Source organism: Carassius auratus, chromosome 5 (genome assembly GCF_003368295.1).
Source record: "Carassius auratus strain Wakin chromosome 5, ASM336829v1, whole genome shotgun sequence".
In the NCBI taxonomy this organism is placed as follows: domain Eukaryota; kingdom Metazoa; phylum Chordata; class Actinopteri; order Cypriniformes; family Cyprinidae; genus Carassius; species Carassius auratus.
The window spans coordinates 32,778,010-32,801,351 of record NC_039247.1 but is presented as its reverse complement, the minus strand read 5'-3'; the positions used below and the strand labels follow the sequence as shown (position 1 = coordinate 32,801,351).

The following is a 23,342-nucleotide window of genomic DNA, read 5'->3' as shown; positions in this document are numbered from 1 at the left end:
CGGCTTATAAGGGCACAGCAACTAATCGATGTGAGGCATAGGGGTAGAGAACACCAAAACCTGGTAGACTGAGAAGGTTATGGTCCAGAGGAGAGATGCTGGGTTCCGGCTCGTGACATTCTGGATTGTGCCTTCATCGACCAGTTTCATCAGTGTCATGGAGTCCTCTGGAAGTATCCCTGATGGGAGGGGTACTGTTGCAGGTCAGGTTGCCCTCTGGCTCCCTCTGCTGTCTGTGTGTAATGTCTTTTTCGGCAGCTTGTGACCAGTGCAATCAGCGCTGATCTGGCGGTGGGACTGCGCTGAACACTGGCTGACTCTACCCCACCTATCGCTGATTACCCCTTTCCTTTATATTTCTCTTCTGTCCAGTCTGTTTTGTGAGTAGTTTTGGTGTTCTATGTGTTTTGTGTCCTGTGTCCTGGTTGTTTCTTTCTTTGGTGTTACACTCACCTTTGTCTTCCCTGCTCCCAGTCATGGGCAATCTTCTACTTCCTTGGTCCGCATCTAATTGCAGACTGAAGACATTTATTTTACATATTTATAAAGCTCTTGACAGATTAAGATGTGAAGGACCCTGCTTTACAGTGATTTTAGAAGAGCTACGGGTTGTTGGGTATGATTTCGAGCTGTTCTAAAATCACTGCAAACCACGGTTTCACAGGGTGCATCGGATTAATTAAACGATTACTATATATAGCTGGGAAGATATCATAAAATAAACACACAACAGTAAAAATCTATTTAAATAATGTTAAATTTAATTATATAAACATTACAAACTTTAATTTGAAACAAAAATTTTTTTCAAAATCAGACAATGGAGAAATAAAAAACGTTTTAAGTTGCTGATTATATCTATTATATATTGTAACAATACCCTTCAAGTTTATTTATATACAAATATTTTAGTATTTTCACAGCATATTAAGGCACTCTTTTGGTACAATTTGCACTCCATAACTCCCTGATTTGTGGAATTTTCTACATAGTGACATCGGTAATGTAGCTTTTCTACCACAAATTCAGCTGTTAACACAATTGTTTTTAAAATAATGTCAACGGTTGACATCAACAAAAGTATATTCCACCAATTGACAACCTTTAGAGCTCACAGTTGGTCTGTCAGTAATGGTTAATCAGTTATTTTAAAAAATAAATTCCTGTATGGAGAAAATTTATAGTTTGAGATAAAAATGAGATAAAAAGTAGAAAATTATGACTTTAAAGGAAAAATTAAAACTTCAGAAGCTTGAATCATGACATATTAAATCATAATTGTAAGCTTAAAATATACAAAATGATGATAATAATAGTTGGGGGTTTTTTTGTTGCCCTTTTTAACTAAAAATCTCGATTTATTGATTTTAAGTATTTGTCATCATTTGTCAACATCATAATTTTGACTTTTCATCCTATAATGGTTACTTTTAAAGTCATTATGAGATGAAAAGCTAAAATTATAATTTTAAAAGTAATTGTTGTCACATGGCACCAAATAAACACAACACTAAGAGAAGACAGTGACAATTGTGACATACAGTACCAAGTTAAAATGACGTAAATTATTTTTTTAATCTCTAAAATAAGATTAAGCATGTCATAATTTTGACTTTTGTTTCATAATTATGACTTTATTATGACTTGGCAAAGCATGGTTTTCTTTCACTGCAGTAATAAGCTTCTATATGTTTCACAGAGTATTTATCAATGGCTTTGAACACACCTTAGTCAGTGTTACGTCCCTCGTTATTTAGATGTTATTTGTCTAGGAATATTATTAGACGTAACAAAAGTTTTGCATGTGTGTCAATATAGTGACGAGAATCTGTTATTGGAAAGGAACAGACAACCACCCATAACTGAGTTGAAAGATTTTAATTCTTCAACTACAATAAAGTGAAGTAGTAACAAAGGGAAAAAATAATAATGAAGAATAATAAAGTAATGACTATTTATAATTAGTACAACGTAACAAGAGTAACCAGAGCAACAGACAATCTGGGGAAGAGGAAGGAGCAAAAGAGTGGTGCTTAAATCAAAAAACTGAATATAACAAAAAGCCCCTTTAACTAAAGTTAAGGAACTAAACTAACTATCAACAAAAAAGGTAGAAAGAAACATCTTCAGCGTACAAGACGCTATAACTAAACTATACTAACTAAAACAAAAACATACATAATTAGCACCACTCCTAACACTAGTGCATCTAATACATCTCCGTAACTACGTGTGCAAATGTAAGTCGCGACCTGCTTACCTGGCTCACAACCTCTCCCATCAGTCTACACAATGTTAAACGATGAACTGAGATGAAGATTTCATGACAGCAACAAACATTTAGCAGGCACTGCAAACACGTAAGCTACCAAGGGCAACACAGTGCGCCTTCAAGCGCAAACAAAGAGAACTGATCTAACTGCAAGATCACAAAAGCAGCGAGCCCCGAACAATAGTCAGTCGCTCAGACTGGTCTCTCGAACAAGAGAACCGTCTTCACAGCGTGTGCCAACTCTTTTCCCAACCCAGAGTCTGTTTTCATCCCCCCGCCATTGAAGTTAGAGCCATTCATAAACCACCCGGCGACAGGCGATTGGCGGCGCGATCCCAGACGTCAGCATCCTACGTCAGCTGATTGACAGGCGGACGCTCCAATCGAGCTTCACACCTGAAACAAACAAAGTACACAAACACACACGCCAAGCATATGCAACAACATACGCACAAACAAAAATTACGAAGCGCGGCGTACGTAACACTCACCCCCTTAAAACTCAACCTGAAGCAGTATTTAAGCTCTAGATAAGGTGTCAGCAATGATATTCTCTGAACCCTTTTTATGCTTTATGATCAAGTTATAATTTTGCACAATCAACGACCAACGCATAAGACGTTGATTGTGATTGTACATTCTGGACAAGAACACTAACGGATTGTGATCCGTGTACACAGTAACAGGCAGAACAGATGAACCCACATAAACCTCAAAGAATTGCAAAGCCAGAATTAGACCCAAAGCTTCCTTCTCAATGGTAGAATAATTTCGCTGATGTCGGTTGAATTTTCGAGAAAAGTAACAAATTGGATGCTCAAAACCGACATCATCCTCTTGAATAAGAACAGCTCCCATGCCTAAAGCACTAGCATCAACTTCCAATTTAAAACAACGTGTACAATCCGGAGCAGCAAGAACAGGTGCACTAGTCAACAACAACTTTGCACCTTCAAAAGCTTGTTGACACGCATCAGTCCAAATAAAAGCATTCGCTGGACTTAACAAACTGGTTAAAGGATGTACTACAGTGGAGAAATTTCGGCAGAAACTTCTGTAGTAACCAGCCATGCCTAAAAAACGACGTAACTCTCGTCTTGTCGTTGGAATAGGAAAGTCAGCAATAGCAGATATTTTGGCACTAACAGGGCGAACTTGACCTTGACCTACTTCTTTGCCCAAATAGGTGATCGTTGCTTTACCAAATTCGCACTTAGCCAGATTAATTGTCAGGGAAGCATCAGCCAATCTTTCAAAAACTGTCCGAAGAACAGTCAAATGCTCAGACCAATCAACAGAATAGATTACTAAATCATCAAGGTAGGCATTACAATTTCTCACTCCTGACAACACAATGTTTACAAGGCGCTGAAAAGTTGCTGGGGCGTTTCGCAGCCCAAATGCCATAACCCGGTACTGCAGGAAGTTATCCGGAGTAACGAAAGCTGAAATATCCGCAGCTCGAGCGGTCAATGGCACTTGCCAATACCCTTTCAGCAAATCTAATTTCGTCACAAACCTAGCAGAACCCAAGTTATCGATGCAGTCTTCCATCCTGGGAAGAGGATAGCTATCCGGTACAGTCACAGAATTTACTTTTCGATAATCTGTGCAAAACCTGAATGTACCGTCAGATTTTGGAACAAGAAGACAAGGAGAACTCCACGGACTATAGCTAGGTTCAGCTAGGTCATTCCTCAACAAATAATCAACCTCAGTCCTCATCACAGAACGTTTCAAACTATTCACACGATAAGCATGTTGCTTGATGGGAGAATTACACGTCACTTGAATATCATGCTGCAATACATGCGTTTGAGTCGGCACATCACTAAACAGCATGGGAAATTCTTGAATTAGCCTCATAACGTCCCGTTTCTGTGACTCAAGCAAATTCTCAAGGTTTTCAGACAATTTTTTTAAAATCTCAGAATTCGAAAGTCTACCACACATTGATAAATCATTACGAAGTGTAACACCATCATCAGGATCACACTCACCAAGAGAAAGCCGCGACACCTCGTCCTTCACCATCGTAGGATCAGACACCGCAACAACAGCAGCAGCTAGAACATCAATAGGAACAGCAACAAGCTTTTTTTTCTCTTCCACAGATTTCTCAGACACCTTTCGAGAGCAATATAATTTCAACATGTTAATATGGCATGTACGAAACTTCCGTTTGCGGTCAGGCGTGTGGATTACAAAATCAGTCTCACTCAATCTCTTTGATACCTTGTATGGACCAGAGAAACGAGCAGTCAAAACTGAACCTGGTACTGGTAACAGTACCAAAACTTCGTCACCAGGTTGAATTTCACGCACAACAGCTTTCCTGTCATACCATTTCTTCATGCCCTCCTGAGCAGTGGATAACGATTTTCGTGCAAATGAGCACGCATTATGTAGTCGTTCTCGGAACCGACTGACGTAATCTAGCACATTTTGTTGAGATGACTTAGTGTCATTCAACATTCCGTCTTTCAACACCTTCAGCGGCCCTCGTACGGTGTGACCAAAGACTAAATCTGCAGGACTAAACCCCAGAGATTCTTGAGTTGCTTCACGAACTGCAAACAACACTAATGGTACTCCATCGTCCCATTCTTTACCAGAGCTTAGACAGTACTTTTTCAACATTGACTTCAGCGTCTGGTGAAATCGTTCAATAGCACCCTGGCTTTCAGGATGATACGGGCTCGAGATCCGATGTGAGATACCCAAAGTTTTCAACACTTGTCTAAAAACATTAGAAAGAAAATTCGTACCCTGGTCTGTCTGCACGATTTTTGGCAATCCGAACGTGGAAAAAAACTTTATCAAAGCTTTAATAATGACAGGCGCAGTTATTCTTCTCAAGGGAACAGCCTCCGGAAATCGTGTCGCAAAACACATAATAGTTAACAAAAATTGATTGCCTGCTTTTGATTTCGGCAAGGGACCAACGCAATCCAAAATTATATGCTCAAACGGTTCGCAAATGACAGGGATCGGAATTAATGGAGCTGGTGGAATCTTTTGGTTGGGCTTGCCCATCACTTGACACTCATGACATGTGCGGCAATACTTAGACACGTCGCTCTTCAAGCCAGGCCAAAAAAAATGTTTGAGAATGCGGTTGTAAGTTTTTGTCACCCCCAAATGACCTGCTAAATCATGATCATGTGCCAAGCTCAACACTTGTTTTCGATAGACAGTAGGTAAAACAATTTGACATACAACATCCCACTCATTCTCCCCATCTCTGTGAGGATGCCATTTCCTTAACATCAACCCATTTTCGATCACGTATTCAGCCGCGTTGACTTTATTAGGTTGAGGACTTTCCACAGCAGAAAAACATTTAGTTAACGACAGATCTTCTCTTTGTGCAGTCTTAATTCCTTCATGAGAAATAGGTTCAGCTAACAATTCAGACTCAGCTATTGCCGTATCAGAATGTCTGTCATGTCTAACATTTTCAGATTCTTTTTGACCTGACCCAAAATGTTCCTCGGTGAACACAGGTGACAAAAACGTGTCAGCCAAAACAATGTCATCTCCAATTCTGCGTTTTTGAGCACGCGTAACTACATTAGCAGCAAATACCTCCGGAAAATTATCAGATATATCACCAACAGGAATAAAACAGTCAGGTTTATCAACGACTTCGAGCACAGGTGACACTTTACCTCCCGCCAAATCATTCCCGAGAATGAATGCAACCCCTTTCACAGGAAAGGAAGAACGTATCCCCACCTTAACAAAACCTGAGACCAGGTCACATTGCAAGTGTATCCGGTGCAGCGGTACCTTTACAACACCCATCTCAATCCCTTGAACTAACACACTTGACCCACAAAACGTCTGCTCCGACAAAGGAAGTGCATCAGAGACTACAAAAGATTGAATCGATCCTGTATCCCTCAAGATTTGTACCTCTTTCTGCTCTCCAGGTTTACCATTTACGGAGATTAACCCCTTCAACAAAAATGGTTTAAACCCTGAGTCAATCGCATCTTTCTCTAAAACCGCTTTAGGACGCACAGTCTTCACAAAAGTAACAGGCTTTAACTGTCCTTGCTGAGCCTGAGTCTTACGTCTCAGCATTAAACAATCAGAAATAAGGTGTCCCGTCTTGTGGCAATAAAAACATTCTCGTGTTTCTTTATTCTGTGGTGAACTGATTTTAGCACGGGTACTTGAATTTTGAGTTGAAAACGAACTCACCATTCTCTCTGGTCGGGGTAAAGTGAACACACTCTTATGCGTTAACACATACTCATCTGCAAGAATCGCAGCTTGTGATAACATGGTGACCTTTTGCTCATTCAGGTACGTGACTACTCTTTCCGATAGACAATTCTTAAAATCTTCTAAAAGCATTAACTCTCTCAACGAACTCAAATCTTGCACGTTGTTAGAAGACAACCATTTATCAAAAAGAATTCCCTTCTCACGGGCAAACTCCACAAATGTCTGAGCGGACTTCTTATGGTTCCTGAAACGTTGCCGATATGCCTCAGGCACCAATTCATATGCACGAAGAACAGCGTTCTTTACGGTATCGTATTGCATGCTTTCTTCTAAGGTTAGTGCAGAACAGACTTCCTGTGCTTTTCCAACTAATCGACATTGTAGTAACAGACACCAAACCTCTTTTGGCCAACGAAGTGCAGCAGCCACACGCTCAAAAGCAGCGAAATACGCATCCACTTCGGATTCTCTAAAGTGAGGCACTAAAGCGATCTGTTTACTAACATCAAATGTAGTGGTCGAAACATCACTCACAGAATTTTCTGAATTTACTGAAACAACAGGATTAGGCTGCACAGTTCGGCCCGAGACAACCGTCGCTGAATCCAACTCGAGCTGTCGCAGTTTCACCTGTGTCTCAGCTTCAATTTCCAGTTTACGGATTTCTAGGCGTAGCTTAATTTCAGCTTGGCGCGTCTCAGCCCGTTCCTGCGCTTCCATCTGGATTTTGGCTAGGCGGACCCTCAGTCGCGCATCACCCCCAGAGCCAACGGAAAGCGGAGAAAGTGGGTAGAAGGGGGGTAAGCCAGCCTTGGGCTCGGCCTCAACCTCCACCTCAGCATTCTCATCTTCTGCTTCCGCCACATTTCCCACACTAGTCAAACGTTTTTCCACAGCTGACATGCCAGCCCTCTCACTATCCGCATCTGGAAATAAAAATACTTTTAATTCGACCAAGTGTTTCCAAATTTCATTCTTAATACTGTGCTTTAGAGATTGCCTCACCACAGGAATGCGATAGTATTCAGCTATCTGCAACAAATCGTCTTTTCTACAACGATCAAAGATTTCTAGAGTTGGATCAGCAATAAATGATTGCAAATCAAAAGTACTCATTGCCAATATTCCACCATACTCACTTCAACATGCACTAATTCCTTTCCAGCGCAGTTCCCCGCACCACACACACACAAAACATAAGCAATATAAAAGTCCGGACGAGCCCCCAAATATGTTACGTCCCTCGTTATTTAGATGTTATTTGTCTAGGAATATTATTAGACGTAACAAAAGTTTTGCATGTGTGTCAATATAGTGACGAGAATCTGTTATTGGAAAGGAACAGACAACCACCCATAACTGAGTTGAAAGATTTTAATTCTTCAACTACAATAAAGTGAAGTAGTAACAAAGGGAAAAAATAATAATGAAGAATAATAAAGTAATGACTATTTATAATTAGTACAACGTAACAAGAGTAACCAGAGCAACAGACAATCTGGGGAAGAGGAAGGAGCAAAAGAGTGGTGCTTAAATCAAAAAACTGAATATAACAAAAAGCCCCTTTAACTAAAGTTAAGGAACTAAACTAACTATCAACAAAAAAGGTAGAAAGAAACATCTTCAGCGTACAAGACGCTATAACTAAACTATACTAACTAAAACAAAAACATACATAATTAGCACCACTCCTAACACTAGTGCATCTAATACATCTCCGTAACTACGTGTGCAAATGTAAGTCGCGACCTGCTTACCTGGCTCACAACCTCTCCCATCAGTCTACACAATGTTAAACGATGAACTGAGATGAAGATTTCATGACAGCAACAAACATTTAGCAGGCACTGCAAACACGTAAGCTACCAAGGGCAACACAGTGCGCCTTCAAGCGCAAACAAAGAGAACTGATCTAACTGCAAGATCACAAAAGCAGCGAGCCCCGAACAATAGTCAGTCGCTCAGACTGGTCTCTCGAACAAGAGAACCGTCTTCACAGCGTGTGCCAACTCTTTTCCCAACCCAGAGTCTGTTTTCATCCCCCCGCCATTGAAGTTAGAGCCATTCATAAACCACCCGGCGACAGGCGATTGGCGGCGCGATCCCAGACGTCAGCATCCTACGTCAGCTGATTGACAGGCGGACGCTCCAATCGAGCTTCACACCTGAAACAAACAAAGTACACAAACACACACGCCAAGCATATGCAACAACATACGCACAAACAAAAATTACGAAGCGCGGCGTACGTAACAGTCAGTCATAATCAAGGACTGGATCTATCTATTTTATAATAACATTTAAAGTGTAGAGATTATTTTCAGTCTGGAGCACTAAAGAAGGAGGAATCGTGAAGGCAATAAATCTGGATTCTTGTCACTATTAGCAATTAACACACACATTGAGAGAGAAAAGGCATTCGAATGTCAGCTTGACAAAACACATAAAATAATACATAAAAGTTTAAAACAGCTTTAAAAAGTCCGAAGGCTGCCAAATCCATGTGTCTGTGTAGTTTGAATGTTTTATACAGCCTGTGGGATGCGTGACTGTTTGAAATGCAGTTGCTAATGTATTCTGGCAGGTTGCTAGGGTATTACTAGTGAAACACACAATCCAGTTGAGAGATCTGATGGATTTAGTCTCAGGTTGGATTTTCTGTTTAATAAGGAATATACAGTATGAGAGAAAAGGCAAAAGAATCACCCAAACAAGAGTTTGTTGTCAAGTGCTTTTTACTTCAGCTCATCGATAGCTTTTTCAACAATAGCAAATACCTCATCAACCGGCAGCTCCGAGTTAATCTGGAGAAGGAGAGAGAAATCATAGAATTGAAGAGAGAAACGGTGTCATGCTGGACTGAATCATTATATTTCTGTCATTGTTTCTTCTCACCTTCCTAACAATGCCGCGTTTCTCATAGTAAGCGATGACGGGCTCAGTGGCTTTGTAATAGAGATCCAGACGTTTCTTAATGGTCTCCTCATTGTCGTCTGCACGCCCGCTTGTCTCTCCGCGCTTCATCAGCCTCTTCACCATGGTCTCGGCTTTGGCATCAACGTACAGCAGCAGAGCTGGAGCGCCGATCTGATAGAGAGAAAAGCGACACTGCATGCTCCATCTGAATGACTTCTCAAGGAGTTTTTACGTTTTGGAAGCCAGATTATGTGTGTGCTTGTAGGTGCAGGTCATTCAGGAGATTTGTGGCTTGTGATTTACTACTAATATAATTAACGGCATACTGAACTTACTTGTAAGTTTTCATTGATTACACAGTTGTTTTGTACTGGACACAAATGTGAAATAAAACTACAATTTCATATTTCAACATTTGCTTTTTACCTGAAATTTTCAGCATTCTTTAGATGGGTTGAAGATAATTGAATTGGATGTAATTGTTGTTATTTTTCGAATAAGAACACTTTAACTATGTTGTTGTTTTATTTACGCTAGCTGACAAAAGTTTAGGGTCAGCAATAACTTTATTAATGTTTTTAAAAAGAAGTCTCTTCTTCACACCAAGGCTGCATTTATTTCAACAAAAAAATTAATGAATTAAATATTGTGAAATATTATTACAATTTAAAATAGATGTTTTCTATGTGAATATTTAATATTTAGGTTAAAATGTTTTTTATTGCTGTGATCAAAGCTGTATTTTCAGTATCATTACTCCAGTCTTCAGTGTCACATGATCCTTCAGAAATCATTTTAATATGCTGATTTGCTGCTCAAGAAATTATCGATTTTGAAAACATTTGTGCTGCCGGATATATTAGTGTAAACCGTGATACATTTTATTTTTCAAGATTCACAGATGAATATAAAGTTCAAAATAAGGTCTTTTATTTTATTTTTACTATTGCTTTTGAGCAATTTAATGTGTCCTTGATGAATAAAACTTTTACATTCTTTCAAAAAAGCTCTTATTGCCTGCAAACATTTAAATTCTGGTGTATATTTACATGCAAAAAAAAAAAAAATGCAAAATTCTCTCATATTGTGTGGTTTATTAAAAGACTACTACGCAAAACGGAGTGACAGTAGATGTATTCTAAGTGTGAAATAATGTAACGTATGCACAATGTTTAGGATTAGCGCTAACAGTTTAAGAATTGGACAATGAAGTCACCCTTTGTTGAGCACTAATGGTGATTCCATCTGCTCTGATCAAATGATGTCAGTCCTGAAATCCAGTCATAAATGACACCATTTGCTGAGATTGACATGTATGCTGTCTTTGAGTTTGTGTGATGATGTTCTTTTACCTTCTTCTCAAACTCCTCTCCCTGTTTGACCTCACGAGGGTATCCGTCGATCAGGTAGCCCTTTGAGACGTCAGCCTTGGCGATCATGGCTTCTTTGATCATGTCCAGAACTGTGTCCTGCAGAAACCAGAGCAGCATCAGAATGAACTCCGCTCATGATAACGGCGAGTGACGTCGGGACTGAGAAATGCTTTTATCCAGGATGTGAAGAGAGATTGGACTGACCAAAGGCACGAGTTCTCCCTTCTGCATGATGGCCTGGAGCTGTTTGCCCCTCTCTGAGCCGGACGCCACCTCCGCACGCAGCAGGTCACCTGAGGACAGGTGAGTGTAGCCATACTTTGCCACAATCTTCTCACACTGGGTGCCTTTTCCAGAGCCGGGGCCACCTGACATAAGAAGAACACTCATCAGTTACCAATATAATATTACTTGATTATATGAATGATTTTGAAAGAGGTCATCTGTGCACTAAGGCTGCATTTATTTGATTAAAAATACAGAAAAAGTGTTAAATATTACAATTTCAAATAGATGTTTTCTATGTGAATATATGTTAAAATTTAATTTATTGCTGTCATCAAATCAGAATTTTCAGCATAATTTCTCCAGTCTTCAGTATCACATGATCCTTCAGAAATCATATGCTTATCTGATGCTCATCAACATTTTATGATTATTATCAGAAAATGTTTTTTTGTGTGTGAACACTGTGATACGTGGCAAAAAAAAAAAAAAGTAAATTAATACTTATTTTTGGCATGGATGCAGTAAATTGATCAAAAGTGTCAGTGAAGGCATTTATAATGTTACAAAAATAATTTAGTTTCAAATAAATGCTGTTCTTTTTTTTTTTAGAATCCTGAACAATAAAATGTGTCATGGTTTCCACAAAAATATTCAGCAGCACAGCTGTTTTCAACATTGATGATAATCAAAAATGCTTCAGGAAAAGACTGAAGGTTAAATATTTTATTGTTATATATGTGTGTGTATGTGTAAAGACCTCTAACTAGCTTGCTCTATTCTTTTTTTTATTCTATCTTTTTTCTTTTTATTTATTATATTAGTTAAAATCCCATGCTACGTGTACTGTGTTAACCTATCTGAGACTAGTTATAGCACTTATATATCATTGCTCTTTTTGTTGTTTTGATTGCTTCCACTGTCTTCATCTGTAAGTCGTTTTGGATAAAAGCGTCTGCTAAATGAATAAGTGTAAATGTAATGTAAATGTAAGGTTTGATCAAAGGAATATATTACATTTCACAATATATTCACGCTGATATTTAATAGTTTTTATTGTATTTTTAAATAAATGCAACCTTGATGTGCTGAAAGGTTTTAAAATCCTTAATCCTTAATTATTTCAAACCTTTGAGTGATGGCTCATAGACGCATGCTTTACTAGGAGTTTATGTGACTTTACACTTAGCAGCAAACAAACAGAACAGAACAGCACTGCATTATTTGAAACATATAGTCATGAATTCATCAACTGATTTCCTTTCACTCAGAAATTGCTGGTAAATTCCATTTATAATTACAAAGAAATTGCATGTAATCTTTGTTTACAAAGTTTATATTTTTAAAATATTTTTTACAGTGTATCATGATGCTTTTGTCATTCCTACAGAAAGCTGGTCTGGTTTCACAATACGTTTATGATTATGCCAACACGGCTTATGATTATGAGTTTCCATTTACAAAAGAACGCCTCATTTGATAAAAAATTTATTTTACCAGACAAGGTGAAAAGTAAAGGCAGTTCAACTTACCCACCACAAAGACGATCTTAGCATCTTTAAGTTTATCTGTGACACAATAAAACATTCACATCAGTCTAAATGTAGCATGTGGAGGCTGTGCTATTATTTGAAAACTCTCTGAGATCTCAGTACTATCAGACTGTCTTTTAACTTCTGTAGTCTGATGTTCTCCTGCAGACATTGTGCTCAAATCATTTACCATCTGTCTTCAGCACGGCGACTGCTGATTTACTCAAGCAACCTAAGCCCATTTCTGACCACAGTATTTCTGCTTCACACTGATTCTGCTCTTTCCTTCAGTTACTTCTGAATGCTTGAGTTCACCATGGCAACTGTTGCCAAGGTTTGATCCTGAACTACTGATGACAGGTAAACAATAGCTGCAACCAATGCAACATACTCCATTATTTATTGTAACTGTATATATATATATATATATATATATATATATATATATATATATATATATATATATATATATATATATATATATATATATATAAAATAAAAATGCAAACTGTACACCTTTAAGGCAGACACATATTTTGCTATGTGTATGTTCAGTTTCACTATATGTTAGACACTATGTGCTTCTTTTTTGTTATTTTTTCATTCATTCATTATTTAAAAATTGAGTTGTATGTGTCTTTAGTTTCTCTTTCTCATTCCCCTCTAACAGGGAATGCTATCACTATTTTTTGCACTATAGAGAAGCATTACAGTGAAAGCCCACATGAGGTCATCAGAGACCATCAGATGTTGATGAATGATGAAGACGTTCATTTTTGTGTGTTCATGTCGACTTTCCCTGTTTATCTGCTCTTTAGTTCTTTGTATTTGTGTTTGTCATTGAGTTTAATTCTCAGACTGCAGGTCTTTGTTTAAGAGGTCCATGTTTTTAAACACTTGTTGTGTTTCATGACAGTCTCGAACTAATCTGATTTACAAAAGCTCTACCATTTACTGAAGGCTGTTTCTTTCAGGTGACTGTAAAATAACTGTAAGTCTCATTACAAATAAATAAATCAATTATAAATAAATAAACAAATATATCTTGAATATCTTTCAAATTATTAAATATTGTAGATGGAGATACATTCTTACCTGCCATGGTTGTCTGTAATGTGAGAGATTATCCTAAAAGAGCAATAAAACCAAGGATTAGTCCAGATAAAGATTGGAAAAACTACTGTTCTTATTGATTTGAAGTCTGTCACTCGTTCAGAAAGTTCACAATCATTTCTGATGTGGTTGATACGAGCAGATTCTGAATTAATGCTGAAATGCAGACTCCAGAGGAGAAACATTGCTCAAAGCATCATTTCCCAACAGAGTCCTGTAACACTGTCACACACTGGCCAACAACACTTTATACATTTACACCCCTCCGCCCCAAACACACACACACACTCACACACACGCACACATATTGGGTTTCCATGCTTTATAGGACTCTTTATAGTTGTAATTGTTTTTATTCTGTACAAACTGTTTTTTCTATCCCCTTAACTCAACCCTACCTCTCACACGAGATATTAGTAAAAAATAATAATAATAATAATAATTCTGTACAATTTATGTTGTTTCCTCATGGGGACCAGAAAAAAATAATAAAAAATGACAAAGATTTTGGATATTGCCCATAAGATTTTGTCCCCATAAGGTAATGTATATTTCTGACTCATCTTTATCTATTTACCTCATTGTCTCTTTGCCTGTTAATTTAGGGCTACTGCTGCCGGCCAGATGGGTGCCCAAGCAGGATTGTATTGCTGTACCCCCTCGCTCAAATATTATGAAAAAAATAAAAAAAACACTACAGTGATTTTCCTTAGGTGTCAGTTATAATCATCAAAATTAAAAGAAATAAACATTTGAAATACAGTCTGTGTGTAATGAATGACTATAATATACAAGTTACACTTTTTGAATGGAATTAGTGAAATAAATCAAATTTTTGATGATATTCTAATTATATTACCAGCACCTGTAGTTAGGCTAATGATGGTACAGCACATAAATTTTTTTATTTTGTTGGGTTGTTCGCTGTTTTCAAAAATCATTAAAAACGAAAGATTATAAAACATAAAAATAGCAATGTGTATCACTGTTTTGTCCATCATTATCCATCGCAGGAATTATTTTCTCCTTCGTTGTCCATCGGAGTCAATCCTGGGATTGTAAATGCCCGCAAGCAAAAAAAATAAAATAAAAATAAAAACACAATATAATAAACAAATAGATTTGATCAGTGACCTCTTAATTTTTTATTTTATTTTATACATTTTTTTGGAAAGGGGGCGTTTTACCAACACCTCCGGAAATGCACATTTCATGTCAATAACACCCCTGAAATTTAGAGAATGCCATTTAGAAAGCAAAAGTGCAAAGAAAGGCAAAGAAAAAATAAATAAATAAAACACTGATATTGGATGATCTTGAAGTTGGAGGAGAGAGTGATTATGGAATATTTCACCCTACCCTAATTTTTTGAACCAGATGACGAGCTAACCACTGGTGACCTTTCCAACGTGATTACGTCATGCGATAATTTGCACACACGCATCCTGGAGCTATAGTGCAAGACGTGCATTAGTGTTTACAAAGCATATAATGTTGTTGTTTTTTTAGTTTTTTAGTTTTTGTTTTTTTTTAGAAAATGACAGATCATTTTGCTTTATAAGACCCTCATGTTCTGCATCACCCTTTGATGCAGCATTAAAACTGCAATTTGGACATTCAGTCCTTTGGCCACCATTTAAGTCCATTAAATGGAGAAAATGTTTTTCTGGAATGTTTTCCTCAAAAACCCTAATTTCTTCGCGACTAAAGACAGAAAGCCACAAACATCTTGGATGACATGGGGGTGAGTAAATGATCAGGAAACATGTATTCTGTATTGAACTAATCCTTTAATGCACAGTAAATCGTGGCCCTCTAGCGGTGAAAAATAAAAATACACACGTTTGGCGGGAGAACCTAATTTTGGCTGTGTTTTTCCTGTGTTTCTCTGCGCGGGTGAATGTGATTCGATGCACTGCAAAAACAGGATCTTCTCAGAACAACTGGACAAATAAGTTGCGGTTTCTTTGTTTTTACAATCAGTGATTAGCAATATATTTGCCATTTTGACTAATCGTGTAAATTTTCATGTTAACAACATAAACACATTGCACCATTACACCGTCAGAGCTGCTTTTCGCTGTGTACGGATCACTTGACACACGTGATATGCACGAACGAATTAGTGTATAAAGGTGGGTCTACATGGTGTGATTTTTGCTATCGTACGGGTTCGCATGTGATTATTTTATTTTTTTAAATGTCTAAAAAGTTTGTGAGCTATCGGTTTGAATTCGTGACGTGTGCGGTTGAACGAGCTGATTTGTTGATCTATCTGAAGTTCACCAATCATGAACTAAGAAAACCACCGAAGAAGAAAGACGAATACGGCAGCGCCACAGCGAATGTGGACTATTGACCAAGAGGATAAACTCACTGAACTCTCTCTCTATCACACACACACACACATGTGTATGTGGTTTACGGGGACTCTCCATAGACCTAACAGTTTTCTATACTGTACAAACATATTCTATCCCCATACACTACCTCTATCCATCACGGAAAAATGCATGTTTAAAATTTAAATGAAACACCATTTAGTATTTTTTAAAAGCCATTTGGTTTACGAGGGCACAGGAAGTGTTCTCATAAACCATGTTTACGTTGTAATACCCATGTCATTATAGACATTTGTGTCACACACACACACACACACACATCATGGCTTGTATCAATATTTTATATGAAGTTATGAGAGAGGGAGAGCAGTTATATTAACTTCTTGCAATTGCTTCGGAAATTGGCAGGTCGTAAAATCGTGACATATATCACCTTGTCCATACGATTTTCAAATATACTCACTTGTGACATGTGCATAGACATACGATTTTCCAACCATCAGAATTCGCACCGTGTATGCCCGCCTTTATGCATGTAATTTCCCTCAAAATCGTACGTATGTATAGTAAAATATAAATAACAAATGCTATGAACATGATATGAATTTATATATATATATATATATATATATATATATATATATATATATATATATATATATATATATATATATATTAGGGGTGTAACGATACGCTTATTCTACCGAACGGTTTGTTGAACTAATTATATATATAAAAAAAAAAAAGTGAAATATAATGATATGCGTTCAACAAGGTAGCCCAATAACCCAAACGACATAACAGGCAACTCCCCTGACACCCCCGAAGAAGAAAAAAACACCAACTTATATTTTTATGTTAGGCTTCTCAGTCAGGTGCTCACTCACTCAGTACGCGCTGAGTGAGCGAGCAGTTCATGCACGGGACGCGGTGGCCAGTGCGTTTAACAGACCAGAAATAGAAGATCCTCCAATAACCAACAGGTCTGGTGTTTGAGTGCACTTTGGATTCCCTGTAAGCTATAATGGTGATGGCAAGAGAGTGGTGGATAAAAAAACAACGGTCGCATCTGAAAAAAAAACACCAGCGGGAATACTTGAAACATGTCAACTCATTTACGCCGACATCACCTTAGTGTGTCAGTATCTGGGTAAAGACGAAAAAAAGGCGAAAAATACACGCAAAAAACTATCCCCGCAGCATTTAGACAGACATTTCCAATGGACTCAAACAGGGCAAAAGACATCACCGCGGCGATTGGTAGGTTTCATTTACGTTACATTTACATTATAGCCGCAGATATGAGACTTTACTATTTACCATTCATTCTGTCATCACCATTATAGCTTACAGGCTATAATGCGCTAGGCACGTCTTTCTCCTCCTTTCCAAAGCGCTCAGGCAAGAAGCACTCCTGAGGCGTCTGCCTTTGCTAAGCAACAATGACGTGCTGCTCTCTCCATGAAGACGCGGAAATTTCAGCAAAGGATAAATGGATTTGCAGCTCTAAAAATCGCTTGCAGTAGGCTAGCTCTGCTACTAAATTTATTTCAAAATTGCAATCCATATACAACTCTGATCAGCTGTTCCTTCATCTTTGCTGAGCTTTCAACGTTGTTACGGGAAAGGATGAAGCTGATTGGTTAGTTCTTGTCACATGACCCGCAGTGCGCTTGCGGCATTCTAAAAAGTTTAGATGTTTTTACATTTTGCTGTATCTAAAACATACCGAACCGAACCGTGACATCGGTGTATCGTATCGAACCGAACCGTGAATTTTGTGAACCGTTACACCCCTAATATATATATAAATATAAATTCATACCATGTTCATAGCATTTGTTATTTATATTTTACTATACATATATACATATTGGATTCTTCAGAGCAGCAGCTGATCCACACAGACAGGAACAGCACAAGCTTTCACACACTTCACCACATTTGACTCGCTTCTGCTGATCACAAGTTGCAGTATTTTCTCAACGTTACAGTATTTTTCTTTAGTATAAACTCTTGCTTGTGAATAGTCAGTAAATCAATTCAATAACAGTTGATGAAATATTTAGCATTGTGCATCAAGTGAAAGCTATCTTTTTTTAAAAATTAAAATACAGATGCGCAGCGTAGGACATTATTCAAATCCTGTAGGGTAAAGCATTCCCTGATGCTTTTAAAGACATCAGTTTAACCATCTTTACATCAAAAACTAGATTTAGAGGCATTATGAGATGGTTATGAACACATAAATGAACTGACGTTTCTCACAACTGTGCCATGTGAGCTGTCACACCGACTGGTCACACCTAAACACAAAACCAGAAGAGCAATCCACTGCTTATAGACATTAAGAGCTGTTACTGCCTCACAATATGATCTTATAAAGTTGACTGGAATTCAAAACTCTCAAACATTAATTTATTTGCATCTATTTATACCATCAGTTATTTCTGCAGAGGTATTTTTCAGTCTCAAGTTACACTTAGTCACTAACATGAGGTATGTTTATGCAAATAGGTATGTTTAGACTGCAGCCTAACAGCTGTGCATGTTCTCTGCATTATTATCTGTATGAAACAGCTCTGTCAGTCGGTCTGTTGAAGTGTAGAGGTTAGTGACATTCAAACTACACACCAACCACAATGACTGAGTCTTTCTAGACAGGATTCATAAAGCGTAAAGACTCTGCATCAAACACTAAAGCAGAGAAAGAGAGAGCTTGTAAAGAGTGTGTCTTACTGTTCGGTCTGTCTCGGAGCGTCTGGATGGCAAGTGAAAACAGATCCCTTTTTCTTGTGACGGCACTACTGGTCATGTGACCCACAATGCTTTGCATGCAAATGCTGTGTTCTCAAAGACTTGTCCTGCTGGTCTGTGCTTTAGTTGCAGTGCTGTTTTAAAAGAGCAGTGCTATAGTAAGTTCTCCTAATTGAAGATGAAGATTTGAGAGGAGGTGGTCTTATTTTAACGTCAGATCTCTGCTCACTGTTGGAGCATTTGTTGTGAATTTAAGCCAACTGCATCTGAGGATTTACAGACAGTGTTTTCAAGGGTTTACTCAAAGGTGACTGCATATGTTCGCCCTGGACTTCAACCACTGAACCTTTTAAATGCAACAAGGTTGGCACAAATATTTTTGGGGAAAAAGATTATGACAATGTTTCGTTGTTATTATGATGGTGATGTATCATCTGTTACAAGACACACTTACTCAAGACTCAAAATGTGTCATATTAATATTAACACCGCATAAAACATTGTGTGTGTATATATTATATATATATATATATATATATATATATATATATATATATATATATATATATATATATATATATAGTGTTACAAATATTTCTTATAATTTAGATAAATATATTTAAAAATGTATAAGAAAATTTATATGGATCTAGTAAATGAACTTCAGTGAAAACGAGCCTGAGCAACAAGCATGACCATTTAAAACTATGTGTTTTATGAAACATTACAAAAGCGTGCCACTCCTATTTCCCCCCCATTGTCTAATAATTACTTTGTCAAGCCAACATTATAACTATGTTATGCAAGGCACATTAAAACACTACCAGAATTTACATTCATAAGGCACAATGTCTGAAATGTAGTTAAACTGCTGAGTTTCTCAACTACACTTATTTACCATGCCATATGATTTTACTGATCAAAAAGCTATGCAATCAGGAAAAGACAGACTGAAACGAAGCACAACCCTATCACAAAAAAATAGCTGCAGGAAGTGGTTTAAGACACATTCCTGGCAAAATGTAAATGCATCGGCTGCTTTTCTATGCGGGTGACCCTGTGCCACTGTAAATGTCACCCAAAGACCTGAATCAGCACTGGACACTTCAGCACTGCATGCACTGCCAATTATGGTGATTCTGTAGGACTCTCTGGCATGTGAGACAGTTGTTCTTGGCTCTAACTTAGCAGCTGGTTTATATGGTCGCATGCATGTAATGTATAGTGTGATGCAGCAGATCTGATCAATTGAATATGCCAGAGTTTCAAGAGCACGTGAAGCAAACAGGTCCAGCAGGTCTCGCTTTCTGCAGCTACATGTCTTATTCCTACTGACGTGAAGTGTCTATGTTGGAAACATTAGCCAAGAATCATAGCAGGTTTAATGGCTTATGTTTATGCTTGTATTATTTGCATTTAAGAATGATTAACTGAAGTACGGTATGTGGGTCATTCTCAGAAACCGCTGCCATTTCTATCACTATGACTTACTTCTTGTGCAATTAACAGCTTACCGAACTCTCTTTATTTGATAAATTGAATTTTTTTAGTGTTTCGTGCACAAGACATGTCATGTAAAAAACATTATCATCACTATTTGCTTTTTTGAAAAACCAACATTATTATGGTATTTTGGCAGAAACTATAGTGCCATGACAAATTAAACATCAGCGTTAGGGTTGTAGTAGTGTGTCCATGTCTGCATCAACCAGCAAAATTAATCAAAGGTTATAAGGTGTTGGAAGGACTTTGATTATGTAATGCTTTGGTAACATAACACTTACTTTTTGGTTACTAGACAGCATAACACTCCAAATTCATGTCCGAATTGAAGACGAGAAGGCACAAATGCAACCTGATATGCACAGAGCTGTCTCTAAATTGTCTATTAAAAGCTGGTGTAAAGATGAGCCGGTTCTCTCAGCAGACAGCTGCTCAGTGCTTCCCATCAGCACCGGCAAATGAAACCTTCATTTGTTATATAAAATGCATTTCAACATAGATTTCAGTGATGCAGTTAAACATTGTGTATTCCTATAATATTTGCAAATAGTCAGTTTGAACTGATTTAACCCTATTTCTGCATGAGTTTCCCCTCTGAAAAAAAAAAGTGTAAAAACAACTCTCACTCAGAAATTGCTAGTAAACAATTACAGAAAAATGGCAAGTAAAACATTTAATTAAACATAAAACATTTTAAGTAGAAAGACTTACATGGTATTTTCTTGTAAATGTACTTCAGTAATGTTGTAATAATGATCCAAAGATTAAAAAAATGTGGAATTGTGTTGAGTTGTAAGTTGTGAGTTATTGACAGAAAAATTATCAAACATAATTATCTTTATGATAGGGGACATACAAGTTAATGAACTAACTTGTTAGCTGTTTCTATCTATCCATCCATCTATCTATCTATACTTATATACAGTATTTAAAATACATTAAAAAAAAATTTATATAATATTTTTTACTAATCATTTATATATAAAGTATATATATATATATATATATATATATATATATATATATATATATATATATATACAGTGTATATATATATATATATATATATATATATATATATATATATATATATATATATATATATATATATATATATATATATGAATATTGAGTCCAATTACATCCGCTAGTTACTACAAAACCTATTTTGAACTCTGTTCAGGAGTAGCATATTTTTAGGAATATGGGATCCCAGTAAGTGTCTCCAACTAGATGAAATGTCACATATGACCTCATAAATCAGCCATCAAAATTTAGAACTGGTTGCATGTATTTTAATGCGACTCAGGGTCATGTGACGCATCTGTGGACACCTTGTGCTCAATTTCTGGTGACATTGATATGAGGGAAACCTTGATCCTGTCCTATCATATAGATTGATAATCCTCCCATCCATCCATCCGCTCATGAGGAGATGCTAAAAAAAGATGTTCTACTATGGCAGCAGCTGATGTCCACCACATAACCAGCGCACAAAACGCTTTCATTCTCAAACCCACTGGAAAACCCCATTTCTGCTGTTGCCATAGTGATGGAGCTGCTGTAGCTTTAAGAAAGGAGAACGGCTTCGTTTGACGTAAAAGAGGCCATGTTTACAATGGAGAACATGTGACTGATTCTATCAGATGTTTATTCCGGAGCGTGAGATCAGCACTGCATTCAGCAATTCGTGAGAAAACAAAAGACGATTGCAATGATGAAACAACACAAATGCCTATACGCATTTGTCCGTTTGACATTGCAGCTGTCAAAACATATTCTCATGCAGCTTTAACCTGATCAGCCTGTGAACAGCAAGACCTTAAAGAGCTTAACTCACTCTCTCTCACACACACACAAACACATACACGATAAGGCATTTCCGTGCTGTATTATTGCACTTCCTCTCAGTGTGTTGTACTGACCTGTCTGTCTCTCTCTGTCTGTCTCTGTGGTCCAGTGAAGGCTGAGTGTGTCCGGCTGCTGTCTGTCCACTGCACGGCAGCCCTCCCTCTGCCAACAGCCACTTTATATAGTCTTGAGCAGCTCCAGTGGACGCACGGCACACTGGGAAGATGGAGGGCTGCTGGGAAAAAATGCAGGAATGTTGATGACTTAGAGCTCATGATTGCTCTCGTGAAAAAGAAGTGTGCTTAATTGTATTAAAAGTGTGCTTTTTGTGTACTTCAAATCTTAAAGGTATTCTTTATAAAAATTCACTTTTTGTATATATGTGCATAAATGTATTAATTATACATTTGACATAATTACAGTATGATTTTGTGTTTTACTCAAATAAAAACCAAAACATAAAATAAGGCCCAGGCCTGGTCCTCTCTCGTCCTTCACTATCGTCGCTCCAGTTTTATATCCTTCCATCTCCTACGTGGGACTCGAGACCGGCGGTGGGACGCAGGTGTCGCTGATTTCCCAATCATTCCGCCGGCCTCACTCCTTGTTCCCATGTCCCTCGGCCCCCCCCACTCGCCACATCCCTGTGGGAGGGGACCGCTCACGGGGCCCTGCGGGAACCTGGGGGTAGGACAGACGAGACGAGACGAGAGAAAAGGAGATGGAAGGAGGAGCAATAGAGATGAGAGAGGGGAGAGAGGAAAAAAAAAATTCCGGTTCCCAGACGCACTGCTGCTCGGCCCTCCACGGTGCCTGGCAGTGGCACTGGACGGCACTCGGCGGACAGCACGACACTCCTCCGCCACCCGGTGGACGGCGACGGCTCCTCCGGTTTTGGGCAGCCGGCAGGAGTCCCCCGTTCCCTGCTCCTCCCCATTCCGGCAGATGGCAGCAGACTCTGGCCCCCTGGTGAACGGCGCCGACTCCTCTGCTCCCTCACGGACGGCAACCGCGCCTCCACCTCACCTGCGGCCGGCAGGACACTCCTCCACCACCCAGTGGACGGCGACGGCTCTTCCGGTTTTGGGCAGCCGGCAGGAGTCCCCCGTTCCCTGCTCCTCCCCGTTCCGGCAGATGGCAGCAGGCTCCGGCCCCCCGGCAAACGGCGCTGACTCCTCCGCTCCCTCACGGATGGCAACTGCCCCTCCACCTCACGGGCGGC

At 38.4% G+C, this 23,342-nt stretch overlaps 1 protein-coding gene across 3 annotated transcripts; it reads right to left on the bottom strand.

Annotated features, from left to right (window-relative positions):
- Positions 1 to 9,225: 9,225 nt before the first annotated feature.
- Positions 9,226 to 22,339, bottom strand: LOC113086799 (adenylate kinase isoenzyme 1-like). 3 transcript variants are annotated; one of them, XM_026255503.1, is made up of 7 exons: positions 22,195 to 22,339; positions 13,650 to 13,682; positions 12,555 to 12,590; positions 11,002 to 11,165; positions 10,777 to 10,893; positions 9,404 to 9,595; positions 9,226 to 9,312 (listed from the first exon to the last, which is right to left on the bottom strand). In XM_026255503.1, exons 2-7 carry the CDS (start codon positions 13,654 to 13,656, stop codon positions 9,244 to 9,246), a joined length of 585 nt encoding a protein of 194 aa, XP_026111288.1. In that variant the 5' UTR covers positions 13,657 to 13,682; positions 22,195 to 22,339; the 3' UTR covers positions 9,226 to 9,243. The 3 variants fall into 3 exon arrangements, with proteins under 3 accessions (XP_026111288.1, XP_026111289.1, XP_026111286.1); XM_026255504.1 differs by lacking the exon at positions 22,195 to 22,339 and adding an exon at positions 18,749 to 18,839; XM_026255501.1 differs by lacking the exons at positions 13,650 to 13,682; positions 22,195 to 22,339 and adding an exon at positions 12,745 to 12,847.
- Positions 22,340 to 23,342: the final 1,003 nt, after the last annotated feature.